Genomic DNA, 21,512 nt, shown 5'->3' with positions numbered 1-21,512 from the left:
CAAAAAATCAAATCAATAAAATTTATTTATTTTTTTTCATCGAGCAAAAAAAAAAATTTAAAGCAAAATTTCAATCACCAATATTTAAATCATCCAACATTTCTTGTAATGAAATTTCTGGTACATCATTATCGTCGCCAGCATCGATTGCCATTTCAGATTCAATTTTACGTTTATCTTTATAAATATTAATATAACGTCTCATAACATCATCTTCTTCTAGATCTTCCATAAATTCATTATAATCATCATCCATACGATTATCCATTGTTGTTGTTGAACTACTTATTTGGCTAGCCGTTTCATTCAACAATAATCGACGTAAACGCCAACGACGACGTCTTTTACGTTGGGCACGATCACCATAATATTTTTTCACAATTATACAATCCGGTATTTTATCCGGATGTGATTGTTCATAACGTTCCCAATTTGGTTCATTTAAATTAGCTGTACTCAAATCAAAACCAAGAATAAGATCACCAGGATTTAATAGATGGCCAAGATGTGTACGTGTATGTATCGGTGGTGAGCTACCAATTTCCGATGATTTTACCAAATATGCATCGGCTAATTCATGCTAAAAAAAATAAGGTGAGAAAACATTTGTTATTCATATATGAAACAAAAAACATTTTTTACACTAACCTTTTGTGATTGTCGAAAGTTGACAGCACCACCACCAACATTTGTTGCCGAAATCATATCCATTTCCATGATCGTATATTCAATCAATTTATTTGAATAACAAATTGAACGAAATGGTGCACGAAAATAAGTGGTTGCGTTCATTTCAGCAACTACAATAGAATGTCCAGTCAGTCAGTCATGGATGAATTGTATTACAAATCAAATAACAACGAAAACAAAAAACAAACTTACCATTCAATGTAAATGGATCAATCAATGTTATCTGATTTGTAACACGTAATACGACACAAATCTGACCAATATTGCCCAATTGTTGTGCAGTGGCCAATGGAAGACAGACAACATCATCCTTGCAGATTGGTACAATTTCCACAGCGAATGTATATTTATAATTATAGGTATTATTATGTGTGTCATGTGATATCAACTGTTTAGATGTTGTATAACGACATGGTACCATTGATTGAAGGAAATCAACCAATTTTTTGGCATCATCACGTTTATCATAGAAAAAATCGATACCATCATGAATTTGTTTGACATTCACACATCGTTCATGGGCTTTATATTTCAATAATAATTGTTCCAAATAATAGAATGTTTTTTTATGTGAAACTTTTTGTCTGACTTGTACTACGGCTTTCCAAAAATCTTTTGCTTCTCGCCGATGACATTGATCACACATTGATGTATGTACGATGTATTCAACTATGAATATCTGCTGTAGTATTGCACCACCCATCACTTCTTTCTGTACGGTCAGTTTAATTTTCAATCGTCTTGAATGTGGTTCTGTCCATATGAAATTTGCATCAATCAAATGTACACGATTTAGATTCTTTAATTTTTTCAACAATAATGACATCAATTCACGTGATTCAAGTTCGGCCACTACCCATTGACCCATAGCTTGTTGATAACGTTCACATTTTTTACAGAAATAAATGATCATTTCTTTCGGTATGCCTTCGGTGATGTCCACTTTTGAACGTAAACATGATATACATGTATTCGATGGATTTGGATCGATCAATGTTCCACATTCACAACAAAGTCTTTACAAGAGAAAAAAAATTTCAATTTTCAAAATTAATACACCAAGAAAAAAAGAAAAACAAACAAACTTACATTTTTGATGGTGTTTCAGATTGTGGATCCACTTGAATATATTCCATTTCTTAGTTATTTTTCGTTGATTAAATCATCAATTTCAAAATGATTTTTTGATGCAAAATTTTTGCTCAACAAAAACAACACGTGGAGATTCCGTACGACAAACGCCATCTGGTGTTGATCAGAAAAAAACTAGTCAAGATTCGAATTTTTTTTCCATTTGGTTTTTTTTTTGTTGTTTACTTTTCATTCATTTTTCATCCACATCATTGTTTAGATCGTTGACGATGATGGTTGTGTGTACAAGCTTTTTTCAATTACATGACGGAAGTATGTTGTTGTTGTCGTTGTTTTGAACAAATGATTCTGTCTTACCATTCTGTTTTTTTATCACATAGATTTTTTCCTACATATTACATTGATGATGATCATCATAATGATCATTTTGATTGGCATTCGTATTGGTAAACAACGAATGGATGATACAAATCAAACTATTGAACAATCGAAAAATTCATTCTGGAATACTGTACGGCAACATCGACGTGGTCATGATAAACGAACTAAAAACAATGAATCATCGACAATAATGAAAAAATCATCATCATCAACCATGTCGAATGATGAAATTAATGATAAATCTAAAGCAAAATCTTCTATTCGAAAGACACCATCGTCTCGAAATATACGTAAACGATCAGCATTGAAATCTTCATCACCGTCGTCGTCGTCGTCGTCATCGTCAAAATCTTCACAACAATTGGCACAATCAGAAATAATCAAACAAAAGCATTGAAAATTATGAAACAATTACAACAATAACAAACAACCAAATTAAAGGAAATTGAAAAAAAAATTCAAAATTATTATTCATGTATTATCATCAATTTATATTGATAGATTAATAATCATTATCATCATCGTCAAAAAAAATGGAAACAAAAAAAAAAACGAAAAAAAACAGACGCAAATTGGATTTTTTTGTTGTATATTAATGTTTATATTTGATGAAAAATGATGATCATAGATGGCGCTTTGTCATATTTTGTGTTTGTGTTCGAAATTTTCGATTCTTCGCGAAGAAATGAAATTCGATGATGATGATTACGACGAAAACGTAAGTGGATTACATAATAGTTTTTTTCTTTATTTAACATCATGAAAAAAAAATTCAATTTCAAACAAAGTTAGAAAAAAAAATCGATTGCTGCAACATTATTATTGGGTTTTTGTTTTTGTTTTGTGTGTGTGTGTGTGAATGAGAAAAATGAAAAAAAAGACGACCAGAAGAGAGAGAGAGAAAAAAAAAACAAAAAATAAATCAACTATCGTGTATAATAATGATGATCGATTGATTTGTTTAAAAAATAAATTCTTTGTTTTTTTTACGTAGCATCAAAAAAAAGAGAATTGGTAATAATAATAATAATAATAATAATAATCGATAATCATATTAATAATCAATAATAAAAAATAAAACCTGACCACACAACAACAACAATCAATAAATTTCATGATGATGATTTTGTTTACCATTTCATTGCATCAATCAATTAATAATTAATAGAATAGAATTTTTTTTTTGTTTGTTTGAAAATTTTCAACAGAATTAAATGGAAAAAAAAGAAAATAATGTTTGAAAGAAAGAAAAAGTTCCCTGAAGTTTTTTTTGTCCGTTTTCTCTGAATAATTTTTCGTGTTTTTTTTTTGATTCCACAAAACGATTGCCGGAAATGTTTCCGAAAATCTACATTTTTTTTCTTGTTGAAATAAAAAAATCTAATGTGTGGTGTGTGTGTGTTTGAATGAATTTTTTTTTCTTTTTTTGAAAATTAAAAATCTAAACTAAATCAAATATTTAGTTTTTTTTAAATTTTTTTTTCATAGAAAAATTTCAAATCTTTTTTGTTGTTGTTGTTCGCGCCATCGACAATCACTATTTCTATGTGTCTTGTTGGTGGTGGTGTTGGCGTCCAAATAATCAGAACGAGAGAGAGAGAGAAATGAAAACAAAACAATTTTTAAAAAATGAAATTAAAAAAAAACGAGAAAAAAAATCAAAATTGTTGCAGCTTTGTGTAAAAATAAAAAAAAATTGTGCCAAAATAATGATAATGACGATGAAATGTGTGCATGTGTAGCTAACTTATCCAGAGAATGTGGAAAACATTTTTTTATTTCATTATTTGCGTCTGTTATGTCAAAAAAAAAAAAAAAAAAAATAAAAATAAAAATAAAATAAATGGATGAGAGAGAGAGAAATGTAATAAACGAACGAGGATCTGTCCTCGTTAAAAAAAAAGCTTACATTATTAATAAACCTATATTCAAAACTAATTTACTAATGTAATAAAGAAGAAAAAAAAATCATAACCTGTCATAATAAATCGATAAAAAAAATTATTACATAATAATGGTGAGAAAATTTCCGGAATAGAAATTACCAGGAATTTTTTTCAAAACTTATCATTATTCATCTTGCTATTTCTATTTATTATAATCTGATTCTATATATCATTGTATGTAATGTCATTTGTATGTGTATGTGTGGTCAGGAAATTCGATGAAATGAAAATGGAGAGATAGATTTTTTTTTCTTGAAACGAATCAATAATCAATAAATTGGATGAATGTAAATATTAAAAAGATGATAATGATAAAAGGAAGAAATTGGTTTGTTTTTGTCTCTGTGTGTGTGTTTGTATATATATAAAGAATTGTTATATATTCTATAATGCAAAAAAAAAATTCAATTGATGAAATGGAAGTTTCAATGATAAAGATATGATAATGATGACATTGAAAATATATATGGAAATGAATCATCATTATCAGATATATAAAACGATTGTTCATAAAAACACACTAATGAGGTGAATGATAATTTTTTTGTTTGTTTGTTTGTTTGATTATTCATAATTCAAATTCACTATTCTATGAATAAATGGATGATGGTGGCAAGAAACAAAGCTCTTTCTAATTATTAAACAACATTTCCGGTGGACATTGTTTTTAATGCCTAAAAAAATTTTTTGGGATGAAAAAAAAACATTTTTTTACACTAAAAAAAAAAACATTAACAATGTACAAACCTCTTCAATACAGGATAAATCCTGTGATAATTTCTGTTTCAATTGTAATAATTGATTACGTGGCATTGTCGAGAGATCTTGTTTACGTTTTTGGAATGCATTCGATTCATTTGTACGCATCATTTCCAATTCTTTTTCCCGTATATCAAGCCTTGATAAAGCCTATACGAAAATAATAAAATTAATACAAAAAACACGTGACAACAATAACTGACCTCATCACGTTGTTTTTCAGCCATTTTTTCACGTTTCTGTGCTTCATTCAATTGTAATTGGCACCACTGAAAATATAAAATGTTTAAATCAATAAAATCAAAACAACCACAAGACCGTTACCGTTACCTGTATGACTTGTTGCATTGTTTCCTGTGATTCAAAAAATCGATTTTTTGCTGCATTATTTTCTTCTTTTAATCGTTGCATTTCCATTATTGCTGCAACAACACTCTGTTGTGTTTGATTAGTTGTTGTTGCAGCTGTTGTTCCATTAACATTATTCAAATTAGCAGCAACAGCAAATTGATCAAATAATGATTGATTTGCCGGCAATGAATGCTGTCTGGTGGCCAAGAATGTTGATCCAAGAATTGGTGATGCGGCAGCAGCTGCAGCCGCTGCATTCATTTGATGATTCGGTGGTGAAAGATTAAAACCAGAAGCCGATGTTGAACGATGATGTAGTTCACCATTAGTATTAGCCATTATACCACGTGGTGGTATATTAATCGGTTCAGATTCATTAAATGAATATGAACCACGTCTTAACATTGAACCAAATGATGATTGTACAGCAGCTGCTGCTGCCGCTGAATCCATTGCCGTTGTTGATGAATGACAATTATCAATAACATTTGCCGTTTTCGGTACAAAATTATCAAGCTCATCAAAACTGAGATCATGATTATTTAACATTGAATCAAATGCTGTTGCAACAGCTGATTGTTGTTGTTGATGCTGTTGTTCATATAAAGAATTCGTAGAAAATGGACCACAACCACCATTCGATAATACCGGTTCAATCGAATTAGTTCCAGGAAATAATGATGAACAAGATGATGCTGTTGAAAATAATGATTGCTGTGGTTGTTGTTGCTGGTGCTGCTGCTGCTGTTGTTGTTGCTGCTGATGTTGTTGTTGTTGTTGTAGATTTTTATTTATAAATGCTGCAGCTTTATGATGTAATAAACTATTTTTATTTTCTAACCAATTTGTCATCAATGCTGATGATGTCGATGTTTTCATCGTATTCGATGTTGAAAATGATCTTGGACGTGCTATTGGTCCAAGAATATTTTGATTTTGATTTTGATTTTGTTGCGGTTGAGAATTATTTTGGCTAGCTGTTAATTCATTTTGAGCCTAAATTTTTAAATTTTAAATTTCAAATTAAAAATCTAAAAAAACCTAAAAAAAATCAAATCAAATACCATTTGATGTTGTTGTTGAGCGTTGTTTAAATCGAATACACCGAATTCAACATGTTCCGGTAATGATGAAGCAATCATCATTGATGATGATGATGAATTGTTATTATTGTTATTTACAGCTGCAGTATTATGATTTGATGCGGCGGATGATGATGAACCACGACTATAAGAATTGGCTCGTACAATTTCCATTGGTGATGTATTATTATTATTATTATTATTTTGATTCTGATGATTATTATGATGATGCGGTTGTTGGCCATGATGATGGTGATGATGATGATGATTTGATTTACCCGTAGTCGTTGTCGCTGTTGCTGTTGTTGTAGATGATGCTGCTGCTACGGTGGCTGTTGATGCATTATTAATAATTGATGATGGTAACAGTTCTGTATTTGGATTTGTTGCAAATTCTTTGGCCATATTAATTTCATCTAGATTAAAACAATTAATTATCATTTAATTAATTAACATTTATATGATGATATGAATAATTAATGCATACAACATACCGGTATTTTCAGAATGTGCAAACGCACAGAACGGTCCACGTGGACAATGACCCGATTGTTGTATATCATTACATTTAGTACTTTTATAAATTTCTGGATGAAATTGTTGTTCAGTACGTGTATGACAATAGATACAATCATCTTGATTTTCACAATTATTCGGATCACCCCATTCATCACCTTGTTTCACCGATGGACACGGTGTTGAACGATATTTAAATTTTTTCGGTGATCTACGACGATCTTTATTATTATGATATTGTGGACAAGCATAGCTACGAATAAAAAAAAAATTCAATTAAAATCAAATTATGCAGAAAAACATTGTGTTCTAAAATCTTAACCAGAAAAATAACTAGAATCAACGCCTAAATCCTATATGGTCTGAAAACAAAATCCTTTCGGGGCCATATGGGAAAAAAAATCCACCGACAAATTTCCAAAGAAATCATTAACAATTTTTAGCATGAAAAAAAAATCTTGCCATAAATTTTCCAAATTCTTTTCTCCTTTGTCATCATCATCATCATCTTTTTTTTCGTAAACACCTCGAAATTTCATCAACCCGAAAAACTCATCATCATAATATATTCAGCGAAAGAGAACTTTCAAGGCCATATATCCGTTAAATATTTATTATATTTAAATTATTCGAAAAAACAACAAATACCAAAAAAAAAAAAAACAAAAAAGGATGATGATTCGCCCACCCCTATACAGATGTTTTTAGCCAACCGAAAGTAAAGAAAAATCTGGCTTCAAAAAATATAAATATTTTTTTTCAGTGTTAGTTGATCGATATATTTTTTTCGGGATAAATATGTGTTGGTGGTGGTGGTAGTAGCGGTATTTTAATGTGTGGTATGATGGCCATGACCTTCATAATCATTGTGAATGAATCGTTTTTCATCATCATCATCATCATTGCGCATTTCAAATTTTTTTTTTATTTAGTTATTTATTACCAAACAAATCGCTTATTATATCTCACCATCATCATCGTTGTTGTTGTTGTTGTTGTTGTTGTTGTTGTTGAAGGTCATTTATAAAATGGGTACGGTACCCTCACTCTTTAAATTTCTACATATATTGATTCGACTCGAAAAATTTTTTCTTTATTTTCTCACAATTTTTTTTTATCACTTTCTATTTACGACGACAATTGATTGTGTCAAATGATGATATTTACAACAAACACATTTTTTTTCTATCGTTCGATACCCTCTCTCTCTCTCTCTCTCTTTGTTAGGGCCTTCTAACTGAATTCTTTTCGGGAATCGACCAATTCGGTACTATTACGATTCTCTAGGATCATTATATCATAACCAGATTATTTATTTTTTTTTGTTCATGATGTATGAAATAGATTCTTGAGAATTGTTTTTTCTTTCGTCCACAATTCTACTATACATTGGAATAAGAACTTTAAAAAGAAAAATACACCATCTATCTAGCTAAATTTAAAATCTTTATTTTTTTTTTCATTTTTGCTACTACCACAAACACATACACATCATTATATTATTTTGCTTCCAGAATCTGAAAAAAATTCAAGGTCAGAATCACGCATGAGCATTACGAAAATAATTGAACCCTATCAATGACCTAAAAAATCATCGATTCTGTTTTTCTTTCTTTCTTTCTTTCTGATGATGATAATAAAGCGAATTTTTTTTTTTGAATTAGTCAACCAAACAAACAAACAAACAAACAAAAAAATAGAAATGAGAGAAAAATAGAAATTCAATTCAAGCAATCATCATCATCAAACTGCTATTTCTGTTTCATCGTCATGATGATGATATAACAAAACAAAACAAAACAAAAAAAAATAGACAGAAACACACAAATCGAGAAACCAATCATCATCATCATAATAATCGTCAACAACCAACCAAGCAACCAAATACAAATTTAACCCAACAAAATAACAACAACAACAACAACACTCATCATCATCATTATATCGATGTGTCATATGATCATCATCATCATCATATTCATTATTATGATATAGTCATTTTCGTTGGTTGTTGTTTGTTAACCATAATACATACATACACATGTATATATTTACACACTACACACACATACATATATTGGCGCCCAAATAAAATAAAATGATGATGATGATCTGTATTGCAATTTGCAAACATACAAACACATACATACACAATGAATTGAATTGAATTTAAGGATTTAGATTGAATTTCAATAACATCATCATCAACAAAAACGACAACAACAACGAAAAGGACAACGACAACGACAACGACAAAAACAACATTAAAGTTGTTAAAAAAAACACACACTAACTAACTAACAAACATAACATAACATAAACTAATTATGTAAAGAAAAGATCACAAGATCATTTTCTTTCATTTTTTTTTTTAAATTTCTGTTTATTTTTTTTTCAAATTACTCATCTATCGCTCATGTGTGTGTGAGTGGGGGGCAGGCAAATTTTGGAATGAATATAAAAATTCAAGGCTTTTTTTACTGTCTTTTACCAAATCTATTTAGTGAAGGGGGTCATCATTTTTTTTCGGATCAAAATGGGCAATTTCGTAGTCAAAGAAAAAAAAACGCCCAACTGTAACCAGAAAAAAAATTAGTCAAATCTAATTAGAAATCCACCATAAAAGATGGTCAATGGCCCATACTGAAATCAAAATTAAATCAATCAAAAATCAATCAAAAAAAAAAATTTTAAAAACACGCGTCAACCATCACCAAATTATCATCATCATCAATAAACATGGAGAGAGAGAGAGGAAAAAAAATTTCAATTCAAAACATCAACATCGATGAAAAAAAATGTTAATATTTCAATTTTCGCTAATAATATAACACACCACCACCACCACCAAACACTATAATGTGGAGAAAAACATGACTTTATTCATTCATTGATTTGTTTTCATTCTATAGAAATTAGTGATTACAACAACAACAACAACAACAAAATATCGAGCCGTATGAAAAGAAAAAACAAAATCACCATCATGTCAATCCCTTATTTGGAAATGACAAGCAACAACCATCAGAAATCAGAAATAAAACAACAAAATTCTTCAACAATTTCTAATCCATTCAAAAAAAATGATGTTAGAAATTTGAAAAAAAAGATTGACAGGCAATAAATAAATATATTTCTTGCCATTGTGTGTGGTTTGTTACAAAAAGAATCTTTTTTTTTAATTTTCTCATCATATGACAGGCTTCGACTGGCTGACTGGCCAATCGAATCAAATCAATCGATTGACCAATCGGTTGTACCGAATAGAAATAACGCCAATGATAATGATAGTGGTGAATGACCCAAAAATATTACAGTAACTGAGCAAAAAAAAAAAAATTTTTTTCGTTCGCTTGATTGAATGAAAAACATCATAATCTCATATAATCAAATTATTAAACAACAACAAACTATAAAGAGATTCATAAATATATAATATATATATAAGCACAGTACACAAACACCAAACATGGTTTCAGATCATCCATCTGGCTATGTAGGTGTTAAATTGGCTAAATTTAATAATAAAGATAATGATGATGATGATTATACGGTATCCTAGTACAAAAAAAAATCTGCGGAAAAAAATTGAATATCCATATATTCCATATTTGAATAGACAACACCAATGAAATGATAGGTTTTCATTTCAAAATTTTTTTAAATTCATTTTTTTTAAGCCATTTCCATTGCATCTCCCTTTCATATTTTTTTTTTGTTTGGGCCTTGGCCATTCTCAGCAAAAAAGAAAATAAAAATGTTGTTTTGGTGAAAGGCGAGAGAGAGAGAGAAAGAGAGAATAAATAGAAAAAAAATTCCCATTTTCATTTGAATGAAATTTAAATATTTCCATTCCATAGAAAAAAAATTGTTTTTAACTTACCCTTGTCGACAAACACGTGGTGGTCTTTTACATAATTCCGTTTTATAATATGCCAATACAAATGCTGTATTTTGCCAACGTGGATCTTCATGTATTGCGCAACGATCCTTATCAAACATATGTTGTGTTGATGTGGATGATGATTGACAGCAACCGGTACCGCCATTGATCAAATGATCACCATTAATTAGACCATCATGACTACCGATAACACCATTAATACCACCGCCAATACCATCACAATGTATATTGCCACCATTTGTTAATGAATTTGTACCGGTTATTTGTTGTTGTTCACGTATATCAAATACGGCCATACGTAAATCACGTGAACCATGTGCAAATGCACAATGTGCACCATTTTTAACACAATAACCACGTTCATCTGTTTCATATACACACATACCGGTCTTATAATAACGTAAATGATAACGACGTTCAGTATCACCGGCTGTACGATGTAAATATGGACAGCTAATGATAAACAAAAAAAAAACAGAAAAAAAGAAAAACAAAACATTTGTTTATTCAACTCTTTTAACAACTAAATAAATTGTGTGTAACACGTGGCACACACACACATTAACAAAATTCCAAATTCAAAAAAAAACAAAAACATTAGATTAAAAGCAATCGACAGATGGTTTTGCAATAAAAAAAAGGATCAAAACCCGATCAATTACCATTATCATCATTACAATTATTATTTCAGCTGTTTCGGACAGATTTTTTTTTCTACCATTTTGTAAACAAACACTTGAAAAACACCTGGCTACTACTACTACTGACCAACTGAAATTAAAACATAGAAATATTCAATGAATGAAAATCATTAAATGTGGCCATTGACTTTCTCATGTGAATTTGAAATTATTAATTTGAAAAAAAAGAAATTGGATCAAAAAAAAAATGCAAGCAAAATGGTCTGGTGGGGGGGATGCAGATGTTTGTTATTCTCATTCACATCATTATTTGAATATATGAATGTGAATGAGAAAAATATTTTTTCCCAAGAATTCACGGTATACTTGTATCACAATGATCATTATATATATCTTTCTTGATTTTGCCTCGAATAATCAATCAATCAATCATCTATGATATAGAAAATTGATGAGAAAAACAAAAAACATCAAGGTGGGAAAATCAAAATCATCAAAAAAAACAACAACACAACAATATTGAATGTCTATGAATGAATACAAACAAAATCAATCGATTATTGATTGATTGATTGAATCAATGTAAATATTGAATTGAAACAAAAAAAAACGAAAAGAAATTGAAAAAAAATCCATAAATAAATAAATAATTCATTCGATTCGATTACCGGACACCATTCTACACACACACAACAACAAAAACATCTTAGCCATTCATATAAATAATGACATCTGATAAGCAAATTGAATGACAAAATAATGATGATAATCATTTGTCTGAAAAATTTTCAGGAAAAAAAATTTTCCGTAATTTTTTTTTTATAAAAAGAATTGACAAATATTCAAATTTTGAAAGTTTCTCAAAAAAAAAAAAACACAAACAAACAAACAAACATCCGGTTAACTGTAGAGAAAGTGAAATAAATGAAAAAAAAATTTATGCAAATGAGAGAAAAAGAATGAGAGTGAAAGGAGAAAAAATTTTCAGCTCATTTTTATGCCTCACCTGAGAAAAGTTCAATAAACTAGACTATATGATGGGCAACACTGACACACACATACAAGGTTCATTTCTAAACCAGTAACGAATGAATGAATGAATGAAAATGAAAATTTCTCTTTGAAAAAAAAGTCGGATATGTTGAAACAGTTTATCAACAAAAAACATCATCATCACTGTAGACAGTGGTTGTTCTTGTTTTAGTGCGTGGAAAAAAATCAAAAAAAAATTTTCATTTCCGGAAACGTATCCAATTTGTGGTCTATTTTTATATACATCATCATCATCATCATCTAAACAAGGTAGGGTGGTAATAGATCCAGGATCGTTGATATATAATGTCAATTGATCATAAAATGAAAATAAAAAAAAAATCCGGAAGCCTTAAAGCCATGAAAAAAAATTTTCATAATCATCATAAAGGATTATGATGATATGATGATCATTTCATTCCATTTCAATTCAATAATTTTGAAATCAAAATTTATTCAACAAGAACAGGAAATTGCTTGCTCTATTCAAAGATGTCCACCTAACTTATAAAAAAAAAATCTGGCACTAAAATGCATTGAAGCATGTCAAAAGATAAAACAAAAGTAACTGGATGGACAACATGTATATATAAAATAATATAATAAAAACTTGGTCAAATTGGTGTGTAATCTTGTTTCAAATCTAAAAATATGGCTAATAACTGGCTTTTTTTTAAAAATAGAATCTAGTCTAGTAATAATTTCTTTTTCAATTCAAAAGACAAAAAAAAACGTAAAACAAAAAAAAAACAAAAAAACAAAAACAAACTACTTACTCATCACCATCGGGACAAATACCGGTAGTATCATCATATTTGGTACAATAATTATCTGGTGAATAATTAAATGTACCATCACGTTTACGTAATGGACGACGTCTACGTTGATTAGCGAAATGCCAATGAAAACAAGTGAACGGTTTATGTTGTGTACATTTATGTTGTAAAAATAGTGGACATTGTTCACAACGAAAATCTCGTAGATAGCTATATATATATATGATGATTGGAAAGGAGAAAAGAAAAACAATTAATTAATTAATTGATTAATTAAAATTTTAAACAAAAAAAAAATCACCATTCATTCATCATTAAACAAATGTAATCAAACAATCGAAAATTTTGAAAAACAACAACAAAAACGAGCTTGATCGGAACCAAATTCGTGTTCCGGGATCAACAACAACAACAAGTCCATTTTCAAAGGAAAAAAAACGACAAAATGATAAGATCTAAACATCATAAACATTCATTCCATTTGTACAATTATCTTGATCAAAAAAAAATTAGGAAAACACGACCAGATGATGATTATTAATTTGATAAGAAGAAAACAAATTTTCGTGAATTTCATTTCAAGCAAAACATTTATCAAACAGAAAAAAAAGGAAATCGATCAATCAATGAATCGGAACACATTTCTTTCTTTCTTTTCAAATCGAATTCCAACATCATTTATATATATACTCACTTATAATGTGATAATTTTTCCGTTGGTAATGTTGATGTTTGTTGGTGATTTAAACGATTTTTTCGTTGATAATTATTACAACCACCATTGCTGATATTACTATTACCATTAATCATCATCATCGTCGCCATCGTTGTCGTCGTCGACATTGTTGTTGAATCAACAAATTTATTAGAACCATTTGTCGTTGTTGATCCATTAAATGGTGAACTTCGATTTGATGATGATGACGAAGACGACGATGACCGTGGTGATGATGATAATGATGATGATTGATGATGAATAATTGTTTTCAATGAATTATTCTGATGATTTTGATCCAATTGGATCATACAATGCGATTGTCGCGATTGACCACCACCACCACCACCATAATGGTGATGATGATAATAATGATGATGATGAGCAGCAGGAGCAGTAGTAGCAGCAGCACTGGAGTTGGTGGTGGTCATCATGTTTTTTTTTGATAAAAAAATTTTATCAACACCAAAAAAAAATTATTTAAATTTCACCAAATTTGCATCATCATCAAGTGTTTTTTTTTTTTGGTGACGATACACGCAATATTCACATCATCATCATCATCATTATCATCCTCATTTACATAAACATCATCAAACACCTAAAACATTGAAAAAATTCTCGTTCCAAAATAAAAAAAAAAATTTTCTACAACAACAGACACATCTACATAACAAATATCGAGATCAACTGATATGTTGTCGTTTGGACAACAACAACAACAACAACAACAAAGACGATGAATGATGAAAAACAACACAACGGTTGTTTATGTGAATCAAAATGATGATTTTTTGCAATTTTTCGTTCTTGCCAAGCATCAAACAAATTTCTCTCATATCTTATGGCTCGACGAATAACGTGTAAACACACACACACACACAAGAAAAGAGATTGTGTATGGATTGCCCACACACACACACACACACACACACACCAAAACGGGGAAAAAAAGCAGTTTTTTTCTGTCGACTGTTTAGATCTATGTTGTTGTTGTTTGGCGAATTTGAAAATGAATATATAAAATGTGAAATCATCAAACAACAACAACAACAACAAAACAATATAACGAAAATAGCGAAATATTTTTTTTGGGGCTCAAAAAAAAGAGTCAGAAAAAAAGAGACAAACGATCCAAAGAAAAAAAATGAGAAACAAACGTTTCAAATAGGAAATTTTTTTGAAAATTTTCAACAACAACAACAACAACGGTAAACAACGATAAACAAAGCGATATCATATTTAGGATTCTGCGTCGTCATTCTTTGATTGGAAATCGATTTTTTTCCCTCCTACTATTTAATGAATCGTTTTAATTCATGCAGAAAAAAAATGAAAAATTGACAACAACAACAACAACAACAAAACCTAATTATCATCATCATTTCTTATTATTATTCATATATGATCACCATAATTCCAAACAAACAATCCATCTACATCAAACCATAAATATGACATTAAAATGACAAAAACATTAACCATAACTGGGGCCAATAATTGTCAAAAAACAGGAACTAGTGATAATCTCCGATTCAAAATAAAACAAACAAACAAACAAACCGAATTACGCCATCTATTATAATGATGATGAATAATAAAGAAAAACTTACCGTGCATTCATTGAATATTTTTCATTCGCCAATGTTATATCCATCGGATCATATAGTTCAGTATCATATTTATAAATTTTTCCATCAATTTCAATCTGTGCTAATATCTGTGTTAATTGTTGTTGTTGTTGTTGTTGTTTTATTGTTTGCGTTTGATCAGTTTTTACTGTCGATGATGATGATGGTGACAATAATTGTAATGGTGCCGTTGAATTATCATCTTCTGGTTCATTTAAACCTTTATGTTGTAAGGCACCAATTTCATCGAAAACCAAATTCAAATCATAATCATCATCATCAGTTGTCGTTGTTGCCGTTTGATTATTATTTACATTCGTTAATCGTTGTCCATTTATAATTGTTGTTGTTGTCGTTATTGCTGCTGCTGCTGCTGATGTTGTAGTCGCTGTTATCGATGATGATGATGATGAAGATGACGATGATGATGATACAGACGGAGATGATGTTACCATCGTTGGTGATGTTGATGTTGATGATGTATTTATGAATCCATTCATCGTTGTCGTTGTTTTATTAAACAATTGATCACAGTTATTTGATTCTTGTTGTTGTTGCTGTTGAAGGAATGAATTTCTATTCATCAATGAAATCATACGTGATCCAGTTGTTGTAAATAATGATGATGATGATGATCCTGGACTAATTATTGTCATCAAATCTGGATATGGTTGATCATTTGTATTATTATTAGTAGACCATGATGTTCCATATAAACTATTCAACTGTTGTTGTTGTTGTTGACGATAATTATTATTATATAACGATGATTGATTCATTGATTGTTGTTGTTGCTGATGCTGTTGCTGCTGCTGTTGTTGATTACGACGTATAGCTGATGCATCAGACATTGAACGAAAAATCATTGGTGAAAAATCAAAATTATTCATTTGATTTAATTGGGTTTGTTGTTGTTGTTGTTTTGCTGCTGGGATTGTGGTTGTTGTCCTCCATTGCCATTATTCTGTGAATTATTTGTATTTGAAATAGCAGTAGCGGCAGAAGAAGCAGCCGCTACTGCTGCCGCTTGTAAAATATTCATATTGTTGTTGTTGTTGTTATTGCGAAACAATAATTGTTGTTCTTTTGTTGTTGTATTAATGTTTGTAGCTATAGTTGTGGTTGTTGACGATATTCCTAAATTCAATGAAGACATTGTTTTACACTGATTTTGTTTTTGATTTCATCCACTACTCTACATTATTATTGGTGAAGACAAGATTTTGGTTGACAAAGAAAAAAAACACTGAAAAAAAAATGATTCACCGGATATAAATCCAAATGCACAAGGTTAAGCCACAATAAAGACCTGTGATGATAAATGGAAAATAGAAAAAAAAAACAAAATTAAAATCCAAAAAACAAACAGTTATTATCAGAATCGAACAAAAAATCTTGTTGTTGTTGTTGGTGATGGTGGATAGGAGGAGGAAATATCTCTACACACTGCTGGGGTGGTGATGGGGGGTGGTGGTCAGCATTTAGCAAACAGAAAAACAAAATTAAAACACACACACACACACAAACACAAAACATCACCTTGACAATTTTAAAGAAACACATAAAATTTTCTCACAGTGTAATGGTGGTGTTTATATAAAAAGAAAAAAAAATTGAAAATTGATTGCAATATAAAAATAGCACATACACATATGGTTGTGATCATCATCATCATCATCATCAAAAAATATTGATAAATGGCTACCAGTGTTTTATGTACACACACACACACACACTTGGGCAATGTATTGAAATGATTGAAATTCTTTCATTGATTATAAATTGGAAAAAAATATATATATACTGGGTTGGTTGTTTGTTGATCATCATCATCATCATCATTTTTTTTTTGATGCAAAAAAAAAAATGGTGGGCGTTTTGTTTTTGTTGTTGCATTTCATTTTTTTTTTTGGTTTCAAATTTTTTTTTTTGAGAAACACTATTCATTCTATCCACTCACGCACTAAAAAAAAAATTAATTTCAAATTTGCTTTCTCACCATCCCATTCTCACACCAATCAACCAAACAGGAAAACAAGTGTGTATGATGATGAAACACGTGTTTTTAATTTTTTTTTTTTGCTTGAAAAAAATTCTTTCATCAATACCCTATCATCATCATCATAATCAATGGATCTTAACCTTAACACTAATCAATTGATTTTTCATTGGATTTCCTCTCATTCATTCATTCATTTTTCTATCCACAACACTACGAATAAACACAGACAACAATTTGCACCAATCAACCAACCAACAAACAAACAAACAAACAAACGAACGTGGCCACAATAATATTTATAGGCATGTTTTCGTTGTTTTGTTCATTCATTTAACCTTCAAAAATAAAAAAAAAAATCAAAATAAAAAATTTATTATTTTTTTTCAACAAAATATCAGAAAAATAACAACAAACTTTCTCATTCATTTCTTGTTTGTTTGTTTGTTGTCTTTTATTTTTTTTCAACAAATTTCAACATCTCTCTCTCTCTCTCTCTCTCTCTACATTCAATCTGACTCTTTTTTTTCAATGGAAAAAAAAGGACAACCACTCATTTCTCAAAGTAAATTTCTCCAAGAAAAGAGAAATGATGATGATGAAAAATCAAAGAAAACAATCAACCATACTATTATCATCATCATCATCATTAGTTTCACATGTAAATCCTTGACATCTTCATCATCACATCATCAAATTGATGATCACAACTTACCTTTGATTGGAATTACAACTTGAATCATAAAAAAATAAATGGATCCAAAATAATGAAACAAAAAACCGATAATTGTGAAAATGGAAAACAACACATGCACACATGCAAACACACACACACAAGAAAGAAGCTAACTGGATCCAAAATCGATCAATAATAATCAAATATTAATCAAGAAAAAACCTACCAATCAATCATATTTTTTTTTTTTTTTTTGCTATGGCTACCCATCAATCAATCATCATAATCACGATGTTTGTGGGTTCACCGAAAAGAGAAAAAAAAAATATATCACAATAACAACAACAAATCACACTAGTTTACTATACCAAATATCAAATAATTATTATCGTTGCCTTGGTGTTTATCAGTAATATTGTCATTTTTTCATTTTATCAATTTACACTTTAAACACACACACACACACACACGACAACATGATTATCTTATCAATCAATGAGATTATGTGTGTGTGTGTGTATGGTTATTATTAAAAATCCATAACACACACACACACACACACACGGATTCAGATTTTCCCAAAAAAAAAAAAAAAAAAAAAAATATGAAAATAATTTTGTCGCTGTCTCGTTGACTTGATGATCATTGATAAAGTGGAAAAAAAACAACAACAACAACAACAAAATATTTTGGATAATGTGATGATTATGGAAAAATTGTATTGGAAAAAAAAATTTTTTTCTATGTTTAAATGATCATCAATTGAATTCTTGGTTTTGGTCATCTGAATTCTTAATTTCTATTTCATCACAACACACACACACACACACACAATGATATCTTGGAATAGACGATGGTGGTGGTGGTGGTGATGATGATGATGATGCAAATGAATGTATTGAAAATAATGAGCAAGAGAAATAAGAAATAACCATGTGCAAACACAAACAAACAAACCAAAAGAAAGAATCCAAATGAAAAAAAAAACATTTAGAGGTTATTTTTAACAACCAACCAACCAACAAACCAAGCGACCATCATCAATATTGATTTTTATAGTACAACAACAATCATCAACCAAAAAAAAAAGGATAAAAAACAAAATTTCTTTACCATTTTTAGTCGATCAAGATTCTTTTTCATATCATTTCATTTCACTTTACACACTGATGGATAAACATTGTTGTTTTTGTTTTTTTCGTTCTTGGGACCAAAAAAAAAACCGAACCGAACCGAACAGAACAGAACAGAGCAGCAGTTTTTTTTTTGGAAATGGATTCTCTCGAAACACGCAAGCAAAAAAAAAAAAAGTTGAGAAAGTTATAACACATCACCCAGATATATATATGTTATATATATCACACACAAGCACACCAGAAAAAAAAACAATAATAGTAATGATAATGTAATAATAATAATAATAACAAGAACGACGAAATCAGCAAAGAAAAACACAACAAAAATAAAGTGCAAAAAGGAAAAATTATAAGCATCGAAAATGAAAAATACAAAAAAAAAAAAAAAAAAATATTGGCGTGCTTTGGTAGTGGTAGAATTTCGCAGTTGTAGTAGCATAAATTCATTAACACATATAGAAATTTAATACATTTTCATACTACTACCAGCAACAACAAATGGTTTTAATGTTGTGTGTGTGTGTTGAATATCACGTTGTTTTTATTTTTTCGTTTGTTTTAAGTACATCCAAAGACGGTGATGATGATGATGATGATCAATCTAAAGATCTTTCTCTGTATGTATGTTTGAGTGGTTTGAGCTGGTATCAAATTTTGAGGACAATAATAAATGAATGATGTGATGTGATTTGAGAATTGCGCCTTTGTAGTAGTAGTATTAGTATTCGTAGTAGAGGTGAAAAAAAGTGAAAGCGGAAAATGTGAAAACAAAAAAACAAAATGTGTGTGTGTGTGGTAGAAGCATAACAACACAATGTGTATAATTGCGAATTCATAAACGACGTACGTATTTTTGAAATTCTAATTTTTTTTTGTTTGGTTTAAATGTTGTATATGGATACGATCAATCGATTGATCGATCCATCAACCAGATTCTGTATGTGTGTGTGTGTGTGATATTAAAACAGATTTTATAGGTGAAAAAAAATCTATAATTCAGGGATTGTTATTTTTTTTTTTTTTGGTTTGATCGTTGCGTAAAAAAACAAAAATAAAGAAAAAAAAATTCCATCCCAAATAATCGATCTGTTTTGTTTTGAAGGTTGTTGATTTCATTATTTTATTTTTTCACTTGCTCCCTCCCCCTCACAAAAAAAGTGTCAAAGAACTCCATATACATTGTTTTGGAACACAAATCAACGTAAACAATAACAAGAGATTTTATTTTCGATTTTTTTCGGGTATTTTTTTCCCATGATTCCAAAACAATAATAAACCACCACTATAACCACAAAATTTGTCATCAATCTCACAATTAACCCTCCTTATCATCATCAATTGTTTTCCATTCATTTTTTCAAAAAAAAAAAAAAAAAAACACCAAAGTCAATGATTGGAAACCTTGAATTTAAATTGTGTATGAATGTGTAAATAAATATATGCCATTGCCATTATGCCATATTATTTTATTGGCATGACAACACACACACATAATATAAGTTTCTAATGTAAATAAGTGTAAACAACAAAAGCAAAAGAAAACAAAAATTGTCATCGATTTTCATATTTTTCATTTTTGTTTATTTCATTTTTTTTGGATTTTCAATTTTTTCTTCTTTTTTTATTGCCATCTATCGAACGTTTTTCAAAACTATGGAATTTATTGCTCTATGAAAAAATTTATTCACTCACATCACACAAGATGGCGCAAATGTTTCTGGCTATTCATTCGTCAATATTTTGATTGAACAAATCATCATCAACACAGACACATGCATGTACAACATACCCTCCCTCCTTTTTTGAAGCTGCTGCTGCTGCTGCATGAAACAGCATTGCAGATATATTGAAAAGCTTTTGATTACGCATGTGCATTTTGATGATTAATTCAAGAAAAAAAAAATCAGAAAAAAATGACGAATAAAAATAAAAATTTTACACCTTGATGGTGTGCAACAAGAAAAATAAGGTGTGTGTGTGTGTGTCTATGATGATGTTCATGAATATGGTAGTAGAGTAGTAGCACAAAAACATGCACACACACACACACACACAGGTAATGATTTTCTTGTCTTGCCAAATAAAATAAAAAAAATATATTCGAAATACAGGTTTCAACCAGGGTAGGTAAAATGGATACAGTCCATCTTCAACAGTCCATCTCTGCTGAATGGCTGTATTCAAA

General features: G+C 29.7%; 3 protein-coding genes across 8 annotated transcripts; 1 reads left to right on the top strand and 2 right to left on the bottom strand.

The window, feature by feature from the left end:
• Window positions 1–7: 7 nt before the first annotated feature.
• Nmd3 (60S ribosomal export protein NMD3) lies at window positions 8–2,169 on the bottom strand. The gene is made up of 4 exons (XM_047057422.2): window positions 1,780–2,169; window positions 883–1,706; window positions 649–800; window positions 8–580 (listed from the first exon to the last, which is right to left on the bottom strand). The coding sequence occupies exons 1-4, from the start codon at window positions 1,824–1,826 to the stop codon at window positions 71–73; spliced, it is 1,533 nt and encodes a 510-aa protein (XP_046913378.1). The 5' UTR covers window positions 1,827–2,169; the 3' UTR covers window positions 8–70.
• Window positions 2,055–3,057, top strand: LOC124494259 (uncharacterized). Its single transcript, XM_047057423.2, has 2 exons — window positions 2,055–2,094; window positions 2,163–3,057. The coding sequence occupies exons 1-2, from the start codon at window positions 2,055–2,057 to the stop codon at window positions 2,558–2,560; spliced, it is 438 nt and encodes a 145-aa protein (XP_046913379.2). The 3' UTR covers window positions 2,561–3,057.
• unk (RING finger protein unk) lies at window positions 2,883–19,660 on the bottom strand. Of its 6 annotated transcripts, XM_075731673.1 has the most exons (11): window positions 19,305–19,658; window positions 16,716–16,825; window positions 15,499–16,653; window positions 13,171–13,380; window positions 10,701–11,174; window positions 6,796–7,070; window positions 6,284–6,717; window positions 5,199–6,215; window positions 5,072–5,137; window positions 4,857–5,018; window positions 2,883–4,783 (listed from the first exon to the last, which is right to left on the bottom strand). In XM_075731673.1, exons 3-11 carry the CDS (start codon window positions 16,404–16,406, stop codon window positions 4,748–4,750), a joined length of 3,582 nt encoding a protein of 1,193 aa, XP_075587788.1. In that variant the 5' UTR covers window positions 16,407–16,653; window positions 16,716–16,825; window positions 19,305–19,658; the 3' UTR covers window positions 2,883–4,747. The 6 variants fall into 6 exon arrangements, with proteins under 6 accessions (XP_075587788.1, XP_075587783.1, XP_075587784.1 ...); XM_075731668.1 differs by having other exon boundaries at window positions 5,072–5,149; window positions 5,181–6,215; window positions 15,499–16,825; window positions 19,305–19,660; XM_075731669.1 differs by having other exon boundaries at window positions 15,499–16,825; window positions 19,305–19,660.
• Between the last annotated feature and the right edge of the window lie 1,852 nt (window positions 19,661–21,512).

The sequence above is a fragment of the Dermatophagoides farinae genome, chromosome 6 (genome assembly GCF_024713945.1).
Source record: "Dermatophagoides farinae isolate YC_2012a chromosome 6, ASM2471394v1, whole genome shotgun sequence".
Lineage (NCBI taxonomy): Eukaryota > Metazoa > Arthropoda > Arachnida > Sarcoptiformes > Pyroglyphidae > Dermatophagoides > Dermatophagoides farinae.
Note: the sequence above shows the minus strand (reverse complement) of the source record. Positions and strands in the feature narration are given on the sequence as shown.

What these genes read in the sequence shown, in the direction of transcription:
- unk (XM_075731668.1), bottom strand. Translation starts at nt 16,406, where the DNA reads ATGAATAATTTTGATTTTTCACCAATGATTTTTCGTTCAATGTCTGAT. An exon ending in ATTTGTCCCGATGGTGATGA is followed by an intron (nt 11,175 to 13,170) that starts GTAAGTAGTTTG and finishes GTTTATCATTAG; the next exon opens with CTGTCCATATTTACATCGTA. An exon ending in AGGTAACGGTAACGGTCTTG is followed by an intron (nt 5,150 to 5,180) that starts TGGTTGTTTTGA and finishes GATTTAAACATT; the next exon opens with TTATATTTTCAGTGGTGCCA.
- LOC124494259 (XM_047057423.2), top strand. Translation starts at nt 2,055, where the DNA reads ATGGTTGTGTGTACAAGCTTTTTTCAATTACATGACGGAA. An exon ending in TTTTCAATTACATGACGGAA is followed by an intron (nt 2,095 to 2,162) that starts GTATGTTGTTGT and finishes TTTATCACATAG; the next exon opens with ATTTTTTCCTACATATTACA.
- Nmd3 (XM_047057422.2), bottom strand. Translation starts at nt 1,826, where the DNA reads ATGGAATATATTCAAGTGGATCCACAATCTGAAACACCATCAAAAAT. An exon ending in TCTGAAACACCATCAAAAAT is followed by an intron (nt 1,707 to 1,779) that starts GTAAGTTTGTTT and finishes TCTCTTGTAAAG; the next exon opens with ACTTTGTTGTGAATGTGGAA. An exon ending in TGATCCATTTACATTGAATG is followed by an intron (nt 801 to 882) that starts GTAAGTTTGTTT and finishes ATTCTATTGTAG; the next exon opens with TTGCTGAAATGAACGCAACC.